This window comes from Phlebotomus papatasi, chromosome 3 (assembly GCF_024763615.1).
Source record: "Phlebotomus papatasi isolate M1 chromosome 3, Ppap_2.1, whole genome shotgun sequence".
NCBI lineage: Eukaryota > Metazoa > Arthropoda > Insecta > Diptera > Psychodidae > Phlebotomus > Phlebotomus papatasi.
The window spans coordinates 24,632,978-24,657,814 of NC_077224.1; the positions used below are offsets into that span (position 1 = coordinate 24,632,978).

At 32.5% G+C, this 24,837-nt stretch overlaps 1 protein-coding gene across 1 annotated transcript; it reads left to right on the forward strand.

Moving 5' to 3' along the window:
• The first annotated feature begins 206 nt into the window (after window positions 1-206).
• Window positions 207-24,685, forward strand: LOC129808316 (probable cytochrome P450 6d4). The gene is made up of 3 exons (XM_055858158.1): window positions 207-1,226; window positions 5,031-5,513; window positions 24,195-24,685. The coding sequence occupies exons 1-3, from the start codon at window positions 356-358 to the stop codon at window positions 24,422-24,424; spliced, it is 1,584 nt and encodes a 527-aa protein (XP_055714133.1). The 5' UTR covers window positions 207-355; the 3' UTR covers window positions 24,425-24,685.
• Window positions 24,686-24,837: the final 152 nt, after the last annotated feature.

Below are 24,837 nucleotides of genomic sequence, written 5' to 3' on the forward strand. Positions count from 1 at the left end.
CCGGATCGAAGACCTGGCTGTATTGTTGTTGCCATCTCTTGAAGTGATTCTGGAAAGGAAAACAAAAACATTTTTTTATTAATTTTACTAAATTTGCAAATCACTGTCATTTAAGTACACTTGGCGCTATCTTATTATGAGTACTCAAGACTTGATTGTGTAGCATTTTTGTTGGCAAATATTAATTCATAAGTAGCAATTTTTCCAGTTTAAAGTTAATATTGACAATGCAAGTCACTAGAGATACCATTTTATAAAAAAAAATATATTTGTCTTATATATATGAGCAGGTGCTTTCCCAAATTGACTTCTCATTTGTGTTAAGTGCTTTGTGGTTTTGAAATCATTGTGGAAAATGTTGGTAGTGTTACTTGTTCTTGTCGTTGGGACAATTTTCCTATTTTTCCGGAATATTTATTCATACTGGAAACGCAAGGGATTTCCCTACATCAAACCCTCAATTCCATTTGGGAATATCAGGGAGACAGCGATGCGGAAAATGTCGCTTGGAACTTGTCTACATGAGCTATACAAAAAGTCCACAGATCCTTTTGTTGGGATTTACTTGTTTTTCCGACCAGCTTTGTTAATTCGTGATGCAAACCTGGCTAAATCCATTTTAACGTCTGATTTTGAGCACTTCTATGATCGTGGGGTGCACTGTGATGAAGAAAACGATCCACTGTCAGCCACAATGTTCGCCCTAACAGGACAAAGTTGGAAGAAAATGCGATCAGCCCTCTCGCCGACATTCACTTCCGGAAAGCTCAAGAATATGTTCCCCACAATCATGGAAACCGGCATTGAACTTCAGAAGTACGTTGAACCCATGGCAGAGGCAGGAAAATCCATTGAATTATTTGAGCTGTCAGCAAGATATGCTGTCGATATAATAGGATCTGTCTTTTTTGGAATATCTGTCGACACCATTCACAATCCCGAAAATAAATTCCGCCAAATTGGTCGAATTGCCCAGGGAGAGAATATCTCTGTTGCAATCAGGTCAGTGGGATTGCTTCTAGTACCCAAACTCCTGCAAATAGCTCGGGTGGGAATATTGCCATCTTTTGTTGCAAAATTTGTGATAAATCTCGTGAAAGATACGATTGAACATCGCGAGAAAAATTCAGTCACACGCAACGATTTCATGCAACTACTGCTGCAACTGCGCAACACCGGAAAAGTCAGTGCAAATGATGAAACGTGGGAGACGAAAATTAAAGATGGTAAGAATTTTCCCCTAATCGCCACTTATTTTGCTACAAGCGACTGTTCAGAAAGCAACATTCACTCAAAAGTTTACTAAACTCATTTATAAAATGCATGAGGGGAAGTGGGGCACTTTTGAAAGTGGGGCAGCTTTGAAATTGGGATTTTTGACCTATTTTTAAATAAAATTTAGCCTTATCATAATATAATTTAGCTACACAAATGGATTGAGAAGCTAAATTACATTATCTTATGGATCAATTCCACTTAAACATTGGAGAAAAATTTCAATTTCAAAGCTGCCTCGCATTTAATTTGCCCCACTTCCCCCCAGCGTTTCCATTTGAAATTAAAGCATAAAACTCTTCAAATATGGTCAAATTTGTTTCCTTTCAAGATAAATTAGTCTAATTTCCACAAGTCGATATTTCATTAAAAATAACTTCATTTGCGAGAGTTAAAATTATTATGGACTATTGAAAATGATTTAGTTAAAACACTCTGATATCTCATGACTCATAATAGAAGCATTATGCAATAACTAATGCGCTTTCCCCGCTAGACAATTTTCACCATAAATATTCCAAATATTTATGAGAAAAGTTTTATAGTGTTGAGAGCTTTTTAGATGTACTTGATGGAGATATGAAGTGGACTTTGCACAGTACTAAAAAAAAATGAGTAAGAGCTCTTGCTTTGAATATTAAATTTCACTATTTTTGTGAGATTTGAATGTTTTTAATTTTTAAAATGCAAATATAAGTACTTTTAAAATTTAATTAAAATAATAAAAGCCATTAGAATAAATGAAAAAGGAGAAAAAAATATGGCAAAGCGTCCCAGCTTTGCGGAATGCTCGAACTGACGAGATAGCAACCATTCGGCTTAATATACATGTACTAGGGGAGACTGGGGTAAAATTTGTCAAAACGAAAATTTATTGACTTTATATTCTTTTTAACCCTTTAAGGACCATTGAACACCGGTGTGCCATAAAGAAAATAATTTTTCCTGACTTCCTAAAGTTAGTTTTTCCTTAGATTTGTACGTAATTGCAAAAGTATAAGGTGGAAGGAATCTAGGATATTTTTTTGCAAGTTTTCAGTAAATAGTAAATATATAAGGGAACAGCACCCCGGATCGGAATGTTTAGAGATATGCTCAAAATTAATTGAAAATATAAGCCTCAAAATATTATTTGGTATTTTTTTGTGTATGCTAATCGGTATATTAGTGATCCATTTAACTATATCTATATATGAGTTTTAAATTTTTACAATAAATTAATAAAAATAGATTTAATTGCAACTGTGTAGTCTGTACCTCGGATCGTCACAAATTTAATCATGTGTTTCATGAAAAATAGGTTTTATAAATTAAATCTGAACTAATGCACTGCTTTCTTGTGAGAGTTAAATGGTAAAAAGTAGCTAATAATTTTTAAAAAATCATTTGAATGGACGCAACAATATAGTATTAACCTGACGATCCGAGGAACACTGCCGATTGCTGGTGCTTTTCCCTTATAGTAAATATATATAAATAGTAAATAGTATATAGTAAATTTTTAAACTCAAATGTGACGAATTTTTAAATTCTCATATTGAAAATTCATTTTAATTATTTTTTATACTTCCAATGCTACCAATTTTGCTTTTAAACAAAATGGTTTTGGTAAAATAAACTACAATACTCAAACATAATATTTTTCATTAGAATGAAAATTACCAGTCATCGATATCGTCAAAAAAAAATACTTAAATTTTTGGTATATTTTTTGTTCCTAGAGACAAAAAATTACACCAAATCAGACTCTGTTGACTTTTCAAGGATTAGATGTAAGACGTTTCACAAGTTTTGTTTATCGGTTTCATTTTTATTGCTGATTTTCGGTCAGCGAAAACTGACTGGTCATAATATGGTTAATAGCTACATTTGTTCATAAAAATCAAGGAATGGGATCACTCCTTTTCCACTAGCGTGATAGCATATAAAGCGGTAAAAATTATCATTCTTTGTGACATTTTAGATTTTCTTACTTTTTCTATGTCTTTTAATCACATGATTTTATTAATGAGCGTTTGATTCCTCAAAGAATAAGTGTTTAGTAAATCATTTTATCAGAAGATACAAACTTTTTCACAGAACTTTCTGGATATATATACCTTCTCAGGGATTCACAAACTCTTGGTTCCAACATCAAGGAACGGGTTTAATTTCAATCCTTATCAACTAGGATGCCACATACCGCTAACGAAGCAGTAAGAATTGATTTCCTTGGTGACACTGAGATTATTTTCTTATTTTTATTCTGATTTTATGAAAGTAACACCTCCTCCCCGAGGTGAGGAGTCCAAAGGCCGTCCCCTGGCCAAAAAAACACTACCCATTTCCCCAGGTGACCTCTAGACTCGATGTAGAGCGAGAGAATATACATGATATTTTGATGCTTACCGATCTAAGTAAAGATTAAATTGTTTCAAAAATCACAAAAGTATTTGAAAATCAAAATTAATAAATCGGTTCTTGACTGATTTATTACCGATAAAGATTGATGCAGTTGGGTTCGAAATTCAATACCTTTACGACAAATCCAAATTTAACCAAATCGGTTGAAAAATGGGTCCTCCAAAGTTGTTGACCAATGACTTTCAATAATTCAAAATGGCGAATTTTCCGGTCATAGGTATGTTTGGACGAAATGTTCACCTGGACTACCTATAAAACGTCTAAAACATATCCGAAAATTATTATTGAAAAAGCTTGGGATAATTTTGAGAGAAACCGAAAAAATAGCATGGTTTTGAAGGGGGTGAAGGGGGGTGTGGGGGGAAAAGAAAAAGAACGTCTGGAGATATTGTTCTTTTATTGGGGGTCATCTAAAACAGTATAAGTCGATATCTTTTACCGTTGAAACTCCAGGACGGTGACAAGTTAAAATAGGTGTGATTAGAAGGAATCACACCTAAAAAGACGATTAGGGGAAAGTACTCTCCCCTCGAACGTTCATGCCTTCAAATAATGTGAATTTTCTTTTATTTTCATAAGAGACTTACACATAATTGTCTTGCAGTTATTAATAACTGATGATAAGCTAACTAATATTTAATGGAAAAGTGTAAATCTCTTAGAAAAAACAGAAGATAATTCACAATATTCGAAGGCATGAACGTTCGAAGGTAGAGTACTTTCCCCTATATATCTGTTCTGTCTTTGAGTTCAAATTCAAATAGTAATATCAATCAAACGAATTGCGAACTGTACATTTCGGATTAACTATACTACTATACATTGAGGTCTTGGTCCGCAAAAAAGCTTTAAATGTGCCTAAAGCATTATGGTGCTATAAAAAAATGGATATGTTTTTTTTAGCTCTCTCCTGCGTTCTCAAGCGCTTGAGAATAGTATAACTGATTTTTTTTATGTTGGTTCCTGTCACGACTGTTTGGTGGTTTTAGAACACGGCGAGGAATGGGGAAAATAGTCGAGACTTGCAATCTTCATCGAGAAAAATCGATAATGCAGAAGCACTTGAGAACAGTGTAATAAAACCCTATCAATCTATGAAATAATTTCATACTTTAATCATATTCAAAGCAATGAATATTTTTTGAAATTTGCAAGCGAAGTAAACTAATCTAAATTAAATCTTTTGTTAATAATGGAAATTGCAAGTAATTTTCTTGAAATAGAGTAGAAAAAGTAATTCTGCAAATTAGTCATTTTCAATAATGTAAGGACTGCAACGTCTGACAAAAATGACTAAGAGTTTATAAAGTTTCTGTTTGTCAAAGAAGAATATTTTCATATTAATTTTGCAGGTGGACAGAAGATGATGTCCATAGAGCAGTGCGCTGCTCAGGTCTTCCTGTTCTACATAGCAGGAAGTGAATCTTCTGCCAGTACAATTTGCTTCTGCATCCATGAACTCTCACACCAGCGAAACCTCCTTCTGGAAGCTCAGAGAGAGATCGATGAGATGTTGAAGAGGCACAATGGACAAGTAACTTATGACAACATCTTGGAACTGACTTATCTCGACAAGTGTATCAATGAGACAATAAGAAAGTATCCCGCTTTGCCGATTCTCAACAGAAAGTGCACAAAAGACTATCCCATCCCAGGAACTGATTATGTGATTGAGAAGGATACTCCTATTATTATTTCTCTGTTGGGTCTACAGAATGATCCCAAGTATTTTCCAAATCCAGAAAAGTTCATGCCGAGTCGCTTCGATAAAGGAAATGAGGATTTCGTTTCCAATGCCTTCTATCCCTTTGGGGATGGGCCACGCAACTGTATTGGTAAGTTTTAAAGTCTCATTCTCTCTCTCACTTTGAGTAAAGTTTAAGAAATTCAGGAGCTTTTTTTCAAACGGGAGCTTTCACATGGCTTTCCCAATTCATAGCCTACGGAAAATCTGCCTTGTGTCAACAGAGGTGGAAGTCTGTGTTTCTTTTAGAATTTTAGATGTCCTACTTTTTGCGTTTATTTTCTTATTTGTGCTGGGATTGCTTACAATCTCTACTTATGTGGCCCGAACTGACATTCAATCTCTTAAGATCGGCCTTAAACTGTGTTAGAAGATGTTTTGATATTTATCAATAGGGAATACGTTTCGAGTTTCGAATTGATTATTTCGAATATTTCCTAAGAAAGCTGAGCCTTACAATTACTTTATTTAGTCCCATAAATGTTCAGTAGAAATTAAGTAATCTTAAAGCCCAGTTTCCTTCAGAAACCCGCAAAAAAAATCGTTATCATTGTAGCGCTGCAGCTCAAACCTCAGCCCTAGGCCGGGGAAGGTTTGGTTATATTGAGCTTAATGTCCTCTGCACACTAGAGAAATTTATGTCCACATTGAAAAGTATTTTCCTACAGAAGCATAGGGAATTTCCTTCAAAATGGGCATAAATTTATCTAGTGCGTAGAGGTCAATAGGGGAATTCTGTAACAGTATGACAATGTCATATTACAGTTTAGATTTTTTTTTTATCTGGTAAAATCGACAATACATTTATACAGCTGTTTGTAATGGTCTTTCGATACTAGGCTGACTTTTTGTCCTGCTTCTGAATTTAACCACGAAGATTTGTCATATGACATAGTCATATAGTTACAGAATTCCCCTACAGAAGCTGAATTGAAAACGCTAGTTTTCCGCATATTTCTAAAGGCAACTGGACCTAGCCATAATTTAATTTAGATCCCAATTTATATCCTAAATTAAAGTATGTCCTAAACACGCTTAAGCCTAGACTTAAGCCGAAGGACGACTTAACGTAATCGAAATAATGATCAGATTACATTTCCATCAGATTCTAACAAATTCGTCTGTGGGATTAAGACGAGAAACGGCTTCGTTAACTGAAGGAAGTTTAGTCAAATCAGTTTTTTTTTTATTACAATTACGTTAAGCCGTCTCTCGGCTTACGTCGTAAGTCTGCCTAGGGAATAGGGATAGTATTGTATTGTATTGTATTGTATTGTATTTTTATTACCAACATGTGCCTTTACATTAGCCCCCCATACCAAGCGTCCGCCGCCGTCTTAGCGTTGATGACCAGCCTCCAAAGCCAAACGGCGGAAATGCTTTTTCTCAGGCTGTGTAGTCTTTTGTCGTGTTAAACGATCTTTTCTCTGCAGACTGACAAGCAGTACTCACCAGGATGTGTGGGAAGGGGGGAAGCTGCCAGATATGACACATGGGAAATTCGACAACGTGGCTAGGGAGCTAGCACGTGATGTTGCCGTGTTGGTTCGAAGAACAATAAGTTAAAAGTTGAGAGAAAAAAGAAATTTTTAAAAATAACAAAAGTTAGGTGGCAAGAAGGAGATCAAGACACCAAAGCACATCGGACGATCCAAAGCTACGGTGGAGTCGGAGACCAATATCAATTTTTATAATCCAGATACACCGTTCAAGCCCGCTCTTTACAAGTTTGGGGAGAGAAAAGGCTGAAGGCCCAAAAGAGACCCCGGACAGAAGAGAGCCAGAAAGGCACTCTAGCAAGTAATTACTTTAGCAGATGTCTCCAAGAAAAACTCAAAAGAATGTGATATACTACACCGCACTCAGGCACACTCGCAATAATACAAGGTGTCCCGAACCCCATCGACAACAAATAAAAGCAATCAAAATTGGACATCAGTCGCGTCTCTCGGAGAAATAATTGCTCCAAAGATGAGCACATAATTCCTCCGAAAATGTACCCAACGTCAGGTGTGGCAGTCTAAGGGAAATTGGAAGGGCGTTATAGTTGTCCAACAAAAACAAACACAAATAAAACTTTCAGACTCCGACTATCAACTGGGTTGAAATGGATCGAATAAACTGCATGTTTTACGCATATTAATCGCAGGGGTTTAATCTCGACCTATTAGCTTGAATGAGATTCGCTGCGGAAGAGAAAATTTCTCTGAGGTGGTGAACTATTCAAAAGTATTGAGAAAATTTCCCTAGCAATTTTTTGTAGCGTCGGAAACTGTCTCCCCTCTTCCTTCTCTCACTTACTTTCACCTAATGAAAAATATAAATGAATAAAGGGACCACGGATTTTGACTTGAACTTATCCTCCTTTATTACCACAGTACTGTTGTTATTTAGTAATAAAAGTTCAACTTTTGACCGATTCCTAACATCGAAAAATATAAATTTCAATATAAGTGGCGTGAAGTTAAACCGTGACGTAAAGTGGTAATTCTACTTTACATCGAAAAATATAAATTTCAATATAAGTGACGTGAAGTTAAACCGTGACGTAAAGTGGTAATTCCACCTTACTGTTCTTTAGGTTTTTTGTTTCTATTTTTAAATCGTAAACTTCTGATGATTTTAACAATTGAAATCATTGATTGAATTTGAGAATCCGGACTCATATCCGGTATGTTGTAAAAGCATTACTGGAAAAAGTTCCAGACTCTCTGACAAGTTTTGGAATATTTTGATTAAATAGGTAAGGTAAAACAAGAAAATTTAAAAGTAGGGTAAAGTACCCATGCTTCGTCATGACTAAATTTTTCCTATGCTTCTGAATAAATGTGACTCCTCAATATATATTATAAAATTTGCACTTTCGTATAGTTTTTCAAATAAGTGTAAGATAAGTCACATTTATTGAAAAAAAACATTAGAAAAATTTAATAATTTTTATGCTTGAGATTGTACAAAGTACGGACACCTTCCCCTAATGTCCAACGCTTTTACGAATGTCTCAGCATTAAAATATTTATCATCATAATAGATCGAAAAATTTGAAAAATGTTCATCAGTAATTATAAGAGGTTGGACTGGACCGTATCTTGTTTTTGATTTGCCATTTTATGCTTGGCTTCAATCGCATTATTAAGGTTTCAGAATGATTTTTTTTGCATTCAGAGGGAATTTTGCGAATCTGCTATCGTAGGTTTCGGCCCTTTTGTCCCCTGCTTTGGTAGGTGAGTGGGTTGAATTAACCCATGGAGCGCGCAAACTATTAAAAAATCCCTCTAATGTGAATCCGAAAACTAGTGGATATCATTAAACAGATTTTATCACAAGTTTATCAAAGTCCGAACTTCCAAATGTGTTTGTTTAGAATTTTAACTTTTGTTCTAGAAAGTTTTAAGAAATCTAATAAATTAGATACAAAATATTCAAGATCAAAATACTAAGATTATACTAATTCTGTTTTTCAAAATGAAAAAAAAAACTTTGTATTCTTATCAAGTATGAGATCTCCGCTGACCGACTGAGGAAGACCGATACAAAGATTTTAGTGCAAATTCGAAATCTTTTATCGGGAAGGAAGTGACTGTAGATAAAAACCAGAAAGATAGTCCTGATAGACTACTTTCTTCAGATACAAGGCGTAACACGGAGTTCTGAATAGTGTCTCCAAAACAATTGATACACTGATAGTCAACGCTGATACTGAAACTGATAGAGTTTTCAAACTGATACTGGCAAATACTGGTCTCTGATACTAAATCACAGAGACTACTAAAAATTTCGATCATATTTCGAAATATAACGTATGAAATTTAGAAATATATATTGAAGGGAGTGAATATGCCTTATGGCACAAACTTATGGGTATCGAAATCGAATTTCCGTATACTAATCGAATTATTCCTCTGGTGTTGATATACTGAGAAAAAAAGAGCGTGCGATTATTTTTTTTTCGTCATAACTTTAACACTTTTTAGGTGTAAAAATATATCAACATTTTTTAATGTTAATTTTACACTTTTTTAAGGGTAAAATTAAAATGAAAAAAGGTAACTATAACCCCCAATACACCTAAAAAGCATAATATTTACACCGATTTCAGATCAATACTGCAGGGTAAAATTAACATTTCCGTAATGTTATTTTAACTTTTTCGGATTTCTCTCAGTGTAGCTCCGGCTGATAACAATACACGTTTTTCCAAGTTCACAAATCGTTCTTGAATTTAATTACAAATTTTCACGAAGAACCTATACGGTTTAAGAAATTTGCAGGATGGAAAACTATCGTATATGAAATTCTAAGATGTTTAGACGTATAATCAGTTATGGTTTCAATTTATAAATAAAAATCAAAATATAGTTTGTTCTAATTAAATTCTAGAATTACGAGCTTTCGGACGGAGCTTGCAAATACAAAGAATCCAAACTCCCTTAAGTTCACTAGAGCTTATTCATTGGAATATTTTCCTTTTGAAAAGAGATGTATCCCCAAGAATTACACAAGTATATTGGGTATTGCAAAAGCAGTGAAGCGTACACATAAACACAAAGTTGATTGTCCGAACGTATCGTTGAAACAGTCACTAAATAAACGATCCTATTTTGTCCACAATCCCAGGAAAATGGTGTTTGTGTGGCTTTGCAAATTGATATTTTAAACATATGACATATACTCCATCCATTCTATCATCACCAAAACCCCAATTGAGTTCGGCGCAACAAGACCGAAAAGTTGTCATGTATATCCCAGGATGAGTGTGCAAGTGAAAAGTTTAATTAATTGCATGAATGGGTTTTGTTGACAATTCAAACTGAATGAGATTGAACGAATTGTCATGTAATGCAAAATTGAAATGTTCAACATGTTTTTCATCACTTTCAAAAATTCTCCTGAATAAATAAATTTTCTTTACACACGACTCTCACTAAAAGTTCTGTGCAGAAGCTTTCGGCCATCTGGAATCCTCAAAAAAATGGAACAAAGTATATTCTATAACGTCCAACAAATTGGCAAAGTTTTGGGGCAATGATGCTTATCGTTGTACCAAATGGATGAAGTCGAGGCTAAAGCAAAATTAAGCTTAACAGAGATTGCCCAAAGTATAAAGTATAATTGGTTTATGGGCTTGCTCAATAATGTTTTTCAGGAGGGGTAGGGAAAGTTTAACCAAAATACCGATCGATAACCTCACTTGCATCCTTCAAACACTATCAAAACCATTTTGAAGTTAACTAATCTAGTTATTTTCTACCCATGCTTTGCATGGATATTTAATCACCAAATTCGTTTAACCCACTAATGGATGGTATTAAACCGCCAGTTTGGAAAGCCACTCACCAATTCGCACTCAACTAAATTAGAGTTGATTTAAGAGGGCAAACTCTCTTTTCGCCAGAGTGGATATCAAGGCATTTGAAATTCAAGTGATTCCCAAAGAAAACTTTCTTATTACAAACTTTCAATCCCAATGTTAAAGAGTTCCTCAGGAGGGTAAAACGTTAATTTTTGGGGATTGAGACAACCCAGACAAGCAAGATTATCACATTTCAAATTTTCAGAATTAAACCTGTCAGTTCGGATAAAGCATATTCGTCTATTATTAAGGTCTTAGGTCTATCTTTTTGCTGTCCAAAGAGATTTGTTCCGCCTTTTGAACACATTTCACAAATTCAGAAATTTCGTATATTGCCAAAGGACTTCCTACATTTAATAATACATAGAGTTATTAGTTAGAGTTATTAGTTGCATAAAAAAATATGCAAAATTTTAATATTCATATTATAAAATATCTTGCGAACTTTATGAATTACATGAAGGTTAGCCAAGCGTTTGAGAGTTCTTACATTAAAAGAAAAATCCTTGTAAATCTTATGGTTTTTTTAATCCAAATAATAGTACATCCTACACTCAGAGTATTAGTATCATAGAATAATTTATAGAATAGGACCCTAAGAATATTTTCTTTTAGAACAAATTTTACCTCTATCTATTCGTTTTCCTTGAAATTTTCCATATCTTTCTCATAAATCATTAAATACCATTCAAGTCCATAAAAAACGTCGCAAGGAACGACTTACATCCTTTACAAAAATATTCTACTTGCAAAATAAGCTAGGGCCACTGTGGATCATACAGTCGATAAAAATGTTTTATTGTTTTCATTACATAGAGGAGTGTCGGGCAAAATTTAAGAAATTTATAGTTTTATTTTCTAAAAGCTTAGGTGCACAGAAATATATATTTCGTAAAATTGTTCATAAATGTATGTGAACTCCCTCCGGGTATTTACGAAAACTCATAAATCTCATAACCGACAAAAAAAGTTCGTAAAAGTTCGTACTTTTCCCACAAAACATGGTTTTGTAGCTTGAGAACTTTACTTACGAACATTTTTTATTCCTTTACAAACGTTTTTCTGTACATTTTTGTTTATTTGACAAAACTTTACGAACAAATAACAAAATTTTACGAACATTTTCTGTATGTTCACGACATACAGGAAATGTTAAAAAACGCAAAAAATGCTCGTCAAATGATCACATTACGAACAATGTTTGTGAAAAGTACTAACTTTTACAAACATTTTTTGCGGATTATACGGTTTACGAGCATTTCGTATGTTCCGAATTCAACTAATATTTACGAACAATTTTACAAATTTGCCTTTTTCTGTGTAGATCTGAGAGAAACGGGCTACCGATTAACATAAACGATTGATTCAAATTTGTTGGTTTCTTACATTCTGATAAACGGTTGACTTTGACATTTCAGCTTCGGTACTATGAAGTTTGTTACAGTTTCCCCTTAAAGGTTTGAATAAATTTGGCTTTAAAAAAAGTTTTTTTTTGGAGAATGTAAATCAAACTTTAAGCCATTTCTAAATAAATTCTATCAGTTATACGGGCTTCAAATTTAAGATTTAGGCTATATGGTTTAACTACTATAATTTGATATCAATCACAATTTTTTGGAAAAAATTAACTTAGAATATGATGATTAACGGCGAATGACCTATTAGGCCCTCAAAAAACAATAAAATTGTTCGCTACTTAAGATTTTGATATATTCGGGATCTGGACTAAACCTCCGGTCTGAAGATCGTCTCATGTAGCTCTTTTAATACTCCCAGTTGTATCTTGACTGAAACAAAAATCCTTGCAAAAATCTGACAGACTTTCTGTTTTATTCGAAAAGTTACGAATTTGTTTTGAGGTATATGGAATTGAAAATTTCTCAATAGAAGTCACAAGGATACCAAGTGAATACCCATGATTAATGATGAGTAAGTGAAAAGCAAGAGGATATGGGGTGGGAAACTAACTCATTGAACTCACCCCACCGCAGGATTTTACGTTAATGTTATTAAGAATAATTAAAGGAAACATCGTAAGCTGCTTTACAATCGTAGCTAATTATTTAGTTTCCTTTAAATTATTTACGATAGCTAGAGTTTATTTTCACTTTTTGGGTGACATATATACAAAATTTATTTTCGGTTCCTTATTTACAATATATACATACATATGGGTATTTTTTAATATCAATACTTCCAAAAAAAATAGTTTTTGTTTATATTGGTATGTTAAAAGATCTATAGTTTTTTTTATTATTTATGTACATCTTGTTTTTTGTTTTATTTTATATTTGTCGTGTCTTTATTTTATATCACTGTTAACTTTAAATTGTTTTATAAACCCACCCACCCTTTGTATTTTAACATTTGTTTTTGTTTCTACTCTTCTGTAGAATTGACTCTTAAGGTACTTTTATATGTTTTAAGTCTGTAATTATACGTGTTATTAACAATTAAATTATTTATAATTTTATTATTTATAATATGAAATTTGTCTTTTGATTTTTTGATAATTTCGTCATTGAATTCTTTTAAAGTGCTTAAGTTACATAAGTCTAATAATTTTATATTAATAATAAACTTTTTGGTCTCGTTGTTAAATTTTTCATTTGTTGCCATACGAAGACATTTGTTTTGAATTGTTTCAAGTTTTTTCCAATTGGTTTTAGATACTGTTCCCCAAATGATACTACCGTATAGAAGTATAGGTCTTATAAACAATTTATAAATGTTCAATTTGTTTTTAGTATTTTACTTACTATCATACTTAATAAGTGAGAATATTTTGCTCATAGCAATTTTCGCTTTTTTAATTGTATTTTGAATATGTGTATTGAATTTTAGCTTATTATCAAAAATTATACCTAAGTATTTAATATTGTCACTATGTTTGATTTCATGATTTTTAATTTTTAATTTGATGTTTCTTTTATATTTTATTTTAGTTGTAAAATTTACTAAGACAGTTTTTTCAAAATTAATATTGATTTTCCATTTATCATAATATTTTACAATTTCATTTAAATATTTTTGTAATCTTTTGTAATTTAATTCAATATCCTCATTTGAGGTGAAAATTGCAGTATCGTCTGCATAAACTGATAATTTACAATTGGTACTTTTAGGCATATCTGATACAAATATATTATAAAGTACTGGGGATAGTATAGCACCTTGTGGACATCCCGCGTTTATATATTTAGATTCTGATTTGTATTCACCGTCTTGTACAATTATTTGTCTGTTTTTTATGTAGCTATTTATAAGTTTTATAATATTCCGTCAAAATTATAATCTATTAGTTTATACAACAGTCCATTATGCCACATTTTATCAAATGCTTTTTGTATATCAAGAAATACACCTGTAGTAATTTTGCGTTCATGTATGTTTCTTCTAATACTCTCTGATACATGTAAAAGAGCGTGATTTGTCGAATGAGAGTTTCTAAAACCGAATTGTTCATCTTGCATTAAGTTGTTGTCTAAAATATGTGTGTTAATTTTTGTCAGAATTGTGTGTTCGATCACTTTACTAAGTGATGACAACAAACTGATGGGTCTGTGATTACATGCTAAGTGAGGATCTTTTCCTGGCTTGGGAAAGGAGATCACTTTTGCTATTTTCCAACATTTTGGAAAGTAGCCTAATGTATGTATTGCTGAAGCAATTTTAGACAACAATATAAGACTGTTTTTAGGTAGATTTTTTAACGCAATGTTTGTGATATTATCGAAACCAGGGGGCCAATTCTGAAGTTTATTTGCTATGTAGTAAGAGACTACATAGCTTCGTTGAAATGTCTCTGTGTGTGTGAGCCACAGGATGCCGAGCTTTTGCCACTTCACATTTTACTACCTACGAATACAGGCACTAAAACACTTTGGAAAAAAGATGATACCTTATTGAAATGTATTTTACAGATTCTAATCGAATTAATAGGTTTTTCCGCAATTAAACTGCACAAAACTGTCTTTTGCGGAGCTGTTGTTTTTCATTTAGTCAACAGCGAAAACTCGTCGGTGACTGAGACAACACCGCAATTGACGAAATTCAGTGGAGACACACTGATTGAGACTGAAAATCGCTATTTATTCTCGCGGTAATTATTTGAATTCAAAATGCATCATTTTTGGGAATGGGTGCATTAATATTGTGGGTGCATTAAATTACCCATTTTCTTCATTTAAAAAAGAAGTAAAGTAATAAATAATTCCTTTATTTCTTGCAAAAGGTTTGTGGTATTTGATGATAAATAATTTAATTTCTGGCTATAATCGTTAAAAACAGTTTCAATTAAATTTAAATTTATTTACAGCAAATAGAGTTTGATCCTCGTACAAGAACGTGTTAAAACAGTTAAATGAAGGCCTTGGGGTAGTTAACGGGTAATAGAAAACGATAAAGTTCTGCATTATTTTCAAAAAAGTTTTATGACATTTTGCTAATAAATTGACGGTTTTTTTTTTTAATAAAACTCTTTTAGAGTTAAGAAAAATGCGGTCTACGATAATTCGTAATGAGATGTGAATTAATTTTTTTGGGATAGGACTATTTAATTTTTGTTAATTTAATATGCTTGCACTGTACATAGGCAAATTTAGGTATTAAAGCTTAGAAGCTTGCGGGTATTGAGAAAGACAAGGAGAAAAATTATTAAAATTCTATTATAATTTCTTATATCTTTCTTTTTTAACAACTTTAAAAGACAAATTGTTATTTCTAAAGGATTTTTCCTTTAGAAACTTTTCAATTTGGAATTTGAAAGCAACATTAAGGCTTAATATAGTTATTTATGCATTCTTTTTATAGCTTTTACTAAAACCATATTATTGGGATTAAAAAACTCTCAAGTTGGAAATAATTTTTCTAATTTCATTTGTATTATTTATCGGAATATCACAATTTTCAATTAATTGCAAATTTGAGTATTAGTGATTTAATTTTATCTATACTTTATTTATAAATTATATTTGAATGAGAAAATTAATACTCCCTCTGTCCCAAAAATGTCGTACATTCTTTCATATAAAATGTATTAGCAAAAGTATGAGTTTTTTCGGGACGGAGGGAGTATTAAAATTGGGCATCGTTCATAAGAAAAGCTTTTTTTCGGTAAATACTCTATCATTGTTTATTGTTTATTGTTTAATATGATATAATGCTTCTGAAAGACCACAAGAATATTGTTATAATATTCTAAAGAGATACTAAAGAGTTCTACTAATTTTTGTGTTAAGAATGTAAGAGTACTTCAGACAAAATGTACGTAGCTTGCAGAATTTTTAAGTCTTTTTTCAACAAACCTCGTGGATTAAAAACTATTTTTTATATTTATACATCTTTATAATTCTTTATTTTCACTAATTATCTTGATTAGTGAACACGAGACCTCAAGTCTATAAATGTTTATATCTTCTAAAGAGGAAAATGAACAAGTTAATACATCAAAATATTTTATATCTCTTTTTTTAAATTTAATTTAATCTTCTCTTTCAAAGAAATGAGAATATTCTTGCTCCCTCTTTGAATTCGAGCAATAAAATTTAAGGGTGGCGCATTTTTAAATAGGCAACCATACATCCATAAAAAATTAACCTTAGAAAAGAAATTTTAAATTCAAATAACAGCGATTCTAAGCTTTCAAACGTTAGATGTAAGGAATATTCTAATTTTGAGTGGACTTTTGCATACAAAAAATGCAATTTTAAATATGTGGAATTTGTACATACATTTCATATAACTTTAATTATTTAGCATTTTTTACATTTACTGAATGTCTTCAACTATATTAAAGACATTTTTGGTCAATTTCAGAGAAATTTTTGCCATCTAGGCATGTCCAAGAGGTGCCTAGATAGCTTTTGGCTATGTAGTCTCCTATCTAGTCAGGGGTTGTCGCGTTTTCAATTCGTTAACCAACTTAACGAATCCCAGAGACTAGATAGGGATACGGCAACACTGAAAAATGTGTCTCGACTACACTCACACACATTCACCAGCAGTGTACATGTACAGCTATGTAGTCAGACTACATATATGTAGTCTGACTAGATACGGTCAGAATTTGCTCCCAGGTGCTTTATGATTTTTTAGATATTTAATTATAAACTTTAGTTCTTTAGGCGTAATTGAAACATAAGATGGAGACTGTACATTGTTTATATAATTTCCAACTCTTCTATCAACTTCTTCGGAAAAATTGTCATTGTTCAGTGTATATTGGTTATGAACTTTCGCAAAGTGATTGACTAATAAATTGGCTTTATCTTGAGGATCATATATAAAAGTGTCATTGTTCCTTAAAGGTGAAATTGGAGATTTACTTTTCGATATTTTCTTGGAAAATTTGAATACATCATTTGTGTTTGATTTGTAATTTTCTAATTTACTTTCCCACTTTTTATTATTATAGTTTTGAATTGATTCTTTTATTTTTCTACTGACTTTATTCATTATTTGTTTATCTTCTTGTCTTCCATACTTATTGAATCTTCGTCTTATTTTATTTCTATAATTAATTGCAGCTAATATAAAGCTTAGTAATTCGTTTTTAAATTCTTTCATTTTTGGTGTACTTTTATGCAAAGCTTCTTCAATGTTATTAGTCAAAATAGCAATATTTTCTTCGATTAAATCTTCAGAATTAATATTAACAAGATGATTTGTATTTTTTTGTAGTATGCTTCTATAAAGTTTCCAATTTGTTTTGCTATAATTTAATTTTTGAGAATGAGTTTCTATATCTTTCTTATTGAATAGGATATCTGCAATTACAGGAACATGATCGGAGTCTAGACCTATTTTTGAAATTGGTTTACTCATATTAACATTTTTTGCTAGAAAGTAGTCAATAATACTAGGTCTTTTTTTCTTAGTCATGGGAGAATACGTTGGTGTATCTGGATTGACTAATTTAATACGACTAGAATTGTTGTTCAAAAAGTCTTCAAGAATTTTACCATTATAATCAGTGCTGTGACACAACCATTTTTTATTCTTGGAGTTAAAATCTCCTCCAATGATAATCTTATCATTAGTTGAACAAAGATTAATAAGATCACGTGTGATAAGTTTGACACTAGGCCTTAAGTATATATTGAATACTGCACAGCTTTCATTGGACAGAAAAAATTTAATTCCAATAACATTTGACAAACTTTTAATTTTTGGTATGTTTATTCGTTTGTGTTTGATGTTTCTTTTTATGAAAATGGCATTTCCTCCTTTTTGACTTTCTACATTATCATTTCTATAGACTGTATAATTTTTGAAATATATGTTTTTACTAGGTTTTAAATTAGTTTCATTGATTAACGCAATGTCGATCTTGTTGGATTCTAGAAATAATTCAATTTCTTTTACTTTACTAATTATTCCATTGGAATTGAATGTCATGATTTTTAGGTTTCTTTTTTTGAGATCCATTATTTACAAACTTCGAATATGAACTCCATTAAGGAGCATTGTTTTTCAAAAGTGTTGTTAAGCTGCTTATATTTCGGAAGGAAGTCCTTCACTTTTTTCATTAACTCTATCATTGATAAACCAAAAGAGAGAAGTTATTTCATTGTTGAGAAAACTTACTCCGTTACTTGTATCTTGTGTATTGCTGGTCGGTGAGTGTTGTTCGTTGGATATCACGCCTGCATAGGAGATTCCCTGTCGAATCTTCGCTGTGTCCATTGATGTTGGGACATTTCGTTGGCGAGGTGCCTCATCATGAGATGTTCTCAACTGACGCTGTTTTTGACGATTTTTTTCAATGAGATCCTTTCGTCGTTCAATATATGACTTAAATGCTGGACATTCTCTGTATGTTGCTGGATGATTTAGCTTACAATTAGCACAGGTAGGAGGTCTCTGCTTGTCAAGGTCACATTTCTCTGGTGAATGAGATTTTCCGCACTTTAGACATCTCAAAGGCATGTTACAGTTAGAGGCTCCGTGTCCCCATCTGGAACAGCGTCCACAGAAAGTAGCGGGATTGGCCCGCTTGTTGAATTTCTCCCAAATTACCATGTGGTGCAGGACAATTTTGATATTATTGATGACGTCATCGATGTTTGCCTCTCGTTTCAGATAGACGACAAAAACGCCTATCTTCTCTTTTATTGAAGTCTCATTGTCTCGTCTTGTGGTTTGCATTTGTTTCACATCCACTATTAAATTGTGTTGCATCTGTAGATCATCCAATATCTCTTTGCACGGCAGGTTTTTGTCCAAACCTTTGAGCACCATTTTTTTGCACAACTCATTTTTGGGTGTGTAAGTATACACACAGAGAAATTTTAGTGGCATAACAACTCCAAATGGTGTTGTCGGACACACCAACCTCAACCCCAAAATCAACTAACCCCAATTCGGTGTTCAGAATACACCAAGTGGTGCCACAAAGTAACCAACACCGGCTTTGGGTTTCTGATTACACCAATTTTACACCAATTATTAACACCAAATTTAGCGTTGTTGGAACACACCATTGTGGATTTTGTATCACACCATCTCAAGAAAATATAGGTGTTCCTTTTACACCAATAAATGAAAAATGTCTACAGATTGCAACTAAAACTAAATGATCAAAGGATTTAGAATTAGGGCATTGGCATTCATTGGATGGGATTTGAAATTAAATTCCTGGGTGTTTCTATTTAAGAATTTTCCATTTTTCTGCGTGATTTTTATTAATTTTTGACCATTGTTTGAGGGCTTGGGGCCCTCCCTGGATGATATTCTCTGTATTTCAAAGCCATTTGGTGCGTGAAAATCTTTTTCCAACATTTAAGCCTGCGCCGAGATTTGAACACGCGACCTTTGTGATGACAGTCGAGCATCTTCCAGCTGCGCCACGAACTCCTATAATGTATTCAAAGCATATCGGGAACCGTTGCATCGGCACACACGATATTCCAAAATTAGAGATTACAATTAGAATTACAGATTTGCAACTAAAACTAAATGATCAAGGATTTAGAATTAGGGCATTGGCATTCATTGGATGGGATTTGAAATTAAATTCCTGGGTGTTTCTGTTTAAGAATTTTTCATTTTTCTGTGTGTGTGGTCGATGGTGAGCGACGAACACCATTTGGCGTTGCAACAGCACTGTTTAGAAAATTGATGGTGTTACTTTTGCACCATTTCAGAGATTTCTGTGGCGGAGTTAATACAACACCGCCAAAGCATTTCATAGAACACCATTGATTCAAAACTAGGTGTTAATTTGGTGTGAATGCTACTACGTTTGGTGTTCAAGCAACACCAACACCAAATTCAACCCCAAATTCAACACCGCTTTCTCAAAATCACTTCTCTGTGTGTAGAAATCAATATTGATCGAAGAGAGATATCTCTTGATATTCCCAAAATCTTCCCGTGTGTAAGTATACACATGTCTAGTGGTTGGATATGTTCTGAAAAGAACAGTTTTAGCCACGTTTTTCAACGTGTCATAAAATGCCTTGATATCGGGAATATCACTTTTCACAATGATTGGAGGAATTTTTTCACTTTGCGTGGAATCACTGCATATCATGTCCTGATCAATAGATGCTGGTGCATCTTCCACTGATCCACCATCATCGTCGTCTTGGAGAGCATCGTAGTTCGATTCTTTCAATTTTCTCTCGGTTACTTCTGCGGTAGGGTGGAGTCTACACTTATGGATGTTATACACTTATGGACAGCGTGCAAAAATCTTAAGTTCTTACGTAAAACAGATTTCGAAAAGTTATAAAATTATTAGTTTATGATGTAATTAACAATACTTTTAACTTTTCAAAATCTGTTTAATGTAATAACTTAAGATTTTTGTGTTGTCCGTAAGTGTGTATAACATCCATAAGTGTAGACTCCACCCTACCCGAGATTTCTTTTTTGAGCTTCCATCAGCCATTTTGGGCCTAAGCCCACATGGGCCAGCAGAATTCACTCTTTTCACAGTCTTAATTTTAGGAATTTTCACTTTTATGCTTCACTCACTGTGGCGAAAAATTCAAGAGATCGCAAATGTTTTTATTCAGTCTAATTTTTCATAAACTTTTTTACAGAAATAGTTGTTTTATTAGCACTCCACTTTTTCACGTCTGCTTGGTTTGACGATCCAAACCGGAATCCTTTTAGGTGACAAAATTCATAATTGCACACAATTTCGTAAAATAATGTAATCATATTCTATTGAAGATTTAGAAATATATCGAGAAAAGTGATGAACTCTTCGCTGATCTACAGAAAGCAGAAAAGGCGAACTGGAGCTGAACTAGACAGAATTCGTATTACGTATTTCCACACATATTTAATACATTTTATATAGGTTAATTTTTTTTTATAAATGAATTTCTAGGGTAAAGTCTTTAGAAAGTCTTTAACGTGCAACGGTTTCTTAACTTGCCTTAGACAATATCAAATTTCAAAATTTTCCTCTCACCAGTTTTTGAAACAACAATACAGAATTATTTTTTTTATATGTTAGATTTTTTTCTAATAACACAAAATTTTTCTGATTTATTTCCGTAGTCAAAGTTGAAATTACTTGACAATTACTTCATAAATTTGCTTATGAGCTTTTTGATTGTGCTTGATAATGCTGCTTATTTTATGGAATTTATAGACTATAATGACTATTTTACTATTTTGGGAACACCTAATATAGCTACACAATAAAAATTGTCGTAAAATAATTTACGATTCAGAAAACAAAAATAATAAAAATATTTTTAACTAAGGCTGACCGTCAATCAAATTTCAGGCATACGTTAATTAAAACTGCTGTGGTAAATTTGAGCAATATTTTGGTGAGAATGGTCAATACAATATAAAAATTTATTTATAAATAAAATGGAAAACATTTTTTTAGTGAATGCATAAAAATAAATCTATAAATTATAGTTGCGTAATAAAATATTCCTGAATACCAATTAAAAGTTATGAACCCTTTTATATAGTCGCTTTGTTATAAGACATTTCTGTTAACTTTTTAGTTCTTTACTGACCAAAGTCAATATATTTACTGACCTTTTAGAATAATAATGCCTGATTTGATCTTTTTTACTAAGAAAAAACTATTAAATTCCTGACTAACAAAATTTATTGCAACAAATACTAAGCTCAGTAGGGGGAAGTAGGGCACCTTTGAATTGGGGGAGCTTAAAAATTGAGGTTTTTCTCCCATTTTTAAATAGAACTGAGCCTTATCGTCATACAATTCACCTTCATAATAATTGATTCGTGGAGCTAAATTATCTGATGATGAGGTCCACGAGGAGTATTCAGTTTTGTAGCAGTATGACAATGTCATATGACAAATTTTCATGGTCAATTCGAAAGTAAGGACAAACTTAAATATTAGTAATCATTAAATTGCCATTGCAAGCAACACTAAGAAGATTTTAGTAACGGATATGACACGGTTTTTGAATAGTTCTTCCGAGATTTCCACTCAAAAAAATCAAATTTGTGATATGACATTGTCATAGTATTACAGAATGCCCCTATAGGTTCATTTGGAAATAGGAGAAAAAGCCCTATTTTAACACTTCGTAGAACCCTAATTAAAAGTGTCACGGATGGACCAAGTGGCAGCCGCTGCCACTTATCGGATTTTACATAATATTTTAATATTTTTACATATATTTTAACATTAGGAGCCTCAGTCAGTTCTTTTCTGGTGTCTGAATCAGAAATTTTATCTCCTTGGGTACTGCGTCTAAAGATTTCTAACCATTCGATGTTTTCATCTTTATCAGAATCATGGAGTAGGGGAATGTGGTCTGCCTTTTAATACGGCCGCCTTTGAATTTTTAATTTTTCTATTATTTTTCAAAGCAAATATTCTACTTTATGAACAATAGTTAATACTATTAACTATTTTCTATTAAATTCACTTAACAAAATGGAATTTTAGCTTTGGGAAATAAGAGAAAAATTGAAGCATTCTGATTTTGACGCATTTAAAGGTATGTCACTTTTCCCTATATTTCATCTCAATAATTAGCAAAAACACTTTCAAACTGTTCTTTTAGGGCTTTTAAACATTAATAATCAAGAAAATAACATCTGCAGAACGTCAAACCCTAATATAAAATGCATTTGGCAGCAACTGCCATTTGGTCCTTCCGAGTGCAGTTTTTTGTTTTTGCAATAGATCTACATTAATATTTAATTTTTATTAAAACTTTTATAACGAAAAAATAGCCAGATAAATTCTGCACACATTCAATCAAGCCTCCAGGCGAAATGATATATTCTTCACTATAAAAAATAACATTGAAAACTAAATTGGCAGCGGCTGCCACTAGGGTCCATCCAAGTGTTAAAAGGTGTTTCACATACCTCTAATATTCTTTATTTTGAATATTGACACATTCGCGGACATCGATCTCTCAAAAAGGAAAACAATTTTTTCTGACTATTTAGGGGACAAAATATTTTTCTATAGACAAAAACGAACTCGTTCTAAAAGAGTTAAAGCTTTAGTCTACAACTAACATTGTAAATCTTACACCAGAATAGTGCTTAAAGATTTTAGCCCATGGAAAGGAGCAGAAATTGTAGGAAAATCTTTATGATTTCCCTTTTAAAATTCAATTGTCAAACCCATAATTTTATATGGAAGATCTTCGAAATTTGTACATCGCTTCCAATATAGTATTCTGCCCATTGATCTTCAATTTCTTAAATACAATCAGGTTCTAATTAGTTAATTTCAAAATATAAAAAAAACCAAGCTATTTTAGCATTCAGTCTACCATTAATTGCCCATTCCGAAATACACAAGAATTCCAGAACAATTCTAAAAACTTTAAAATTTTCTAATTAAAAAAAATGCAAAAATCGGTTCAAGTGGGTTAAATGTTGGCCCTTGTACATATCGTGTGAAACCTGAAATAAGCTATCCATAAGTTGCACATTTTCAGTTTAAGTTACTTAATTTAATTTAAACTAATAAAGTGTCCCAGAACACCGAATGTATACCATTAATCTAATGTTCTTGAAATTCTATCGATCAATCTAATCAAATTTGCATAACTTTGCTATGAATTCTATTGAATTTCTCAAACTTGCGTGAATTGTGATGCATTTGGTTTTGAAAGTTGTATTGCATCATTCCAACTTTGAAGTCCAACTTGTCGTTACTGAAAGTTATTTTAAATAAAGTTGTTTGAAGAAAAGTTGGAGAAACTTCTTTGGGTTAGGGAGAATGCATTCTTTCCACTTCGGTTTTAAATTACAAAATACGAAAAGTACTTAAAAGGCAAGTTTTTCGAAGCATGAAGCTAAATAAAGATAGTACAAAGCATCCGATTGATAACTACAATCCACTCTGAGTAAACTGTACTGAATTAAATGGGATAATGGCTTTTCGCTTGAAGGAAGAAATAAATTACAACAAAAAAAATATCTTAATTTCCTTTTTTGCAGCACAACGAATGGGAAAGATTGTGGTGAAAGTGGGATTAGTGATGCTACTCTCGAAATATGATTTTCATTGCAATGAACCCAATGGAGCACATGAGTTGGACTTTAAGCAGAGTACCCTGAACCTGAGCTTAGCTACCGATGTTAATCTAAAAGTAACCATCCGGAAATCCACACTGATGGCCAATAGCGAAATAAATGCAGGAAACGGCAAAATATGGCACGGACACTGATTGAAATTGGGTTAGTTATTGTTGAACTTTCATCCGTTTTCCCATCAAATTGTGGATGAGTGAGCTGAAAATTATTCAGCATGGCGCAGGAAAGAAAATATGTAGAACATCCCATCCCATTTATGCATTTGTGATTTTGCACAGAATTCCCCACAAATGCCGCATATAGAAACATTGAATATTTTTTCCATGAATTTATTGCTATGAAAAGAAATGGAAACTGTCTCTATGCTACAATAATAAATGGAAATACACATGATAGAATCTTTTCTTTTTCTGTTTTGCACATCACCCAAAATTGCGAAAGTGTTCGCGGTAGTTAACACAAGGTGGAAAGATTTATTTAATGTGGTGTATCCTCAAGTTCTAGTTGTGCCTTGTTTATTCAGAAGAAAACATTTCGAAATTTAAAA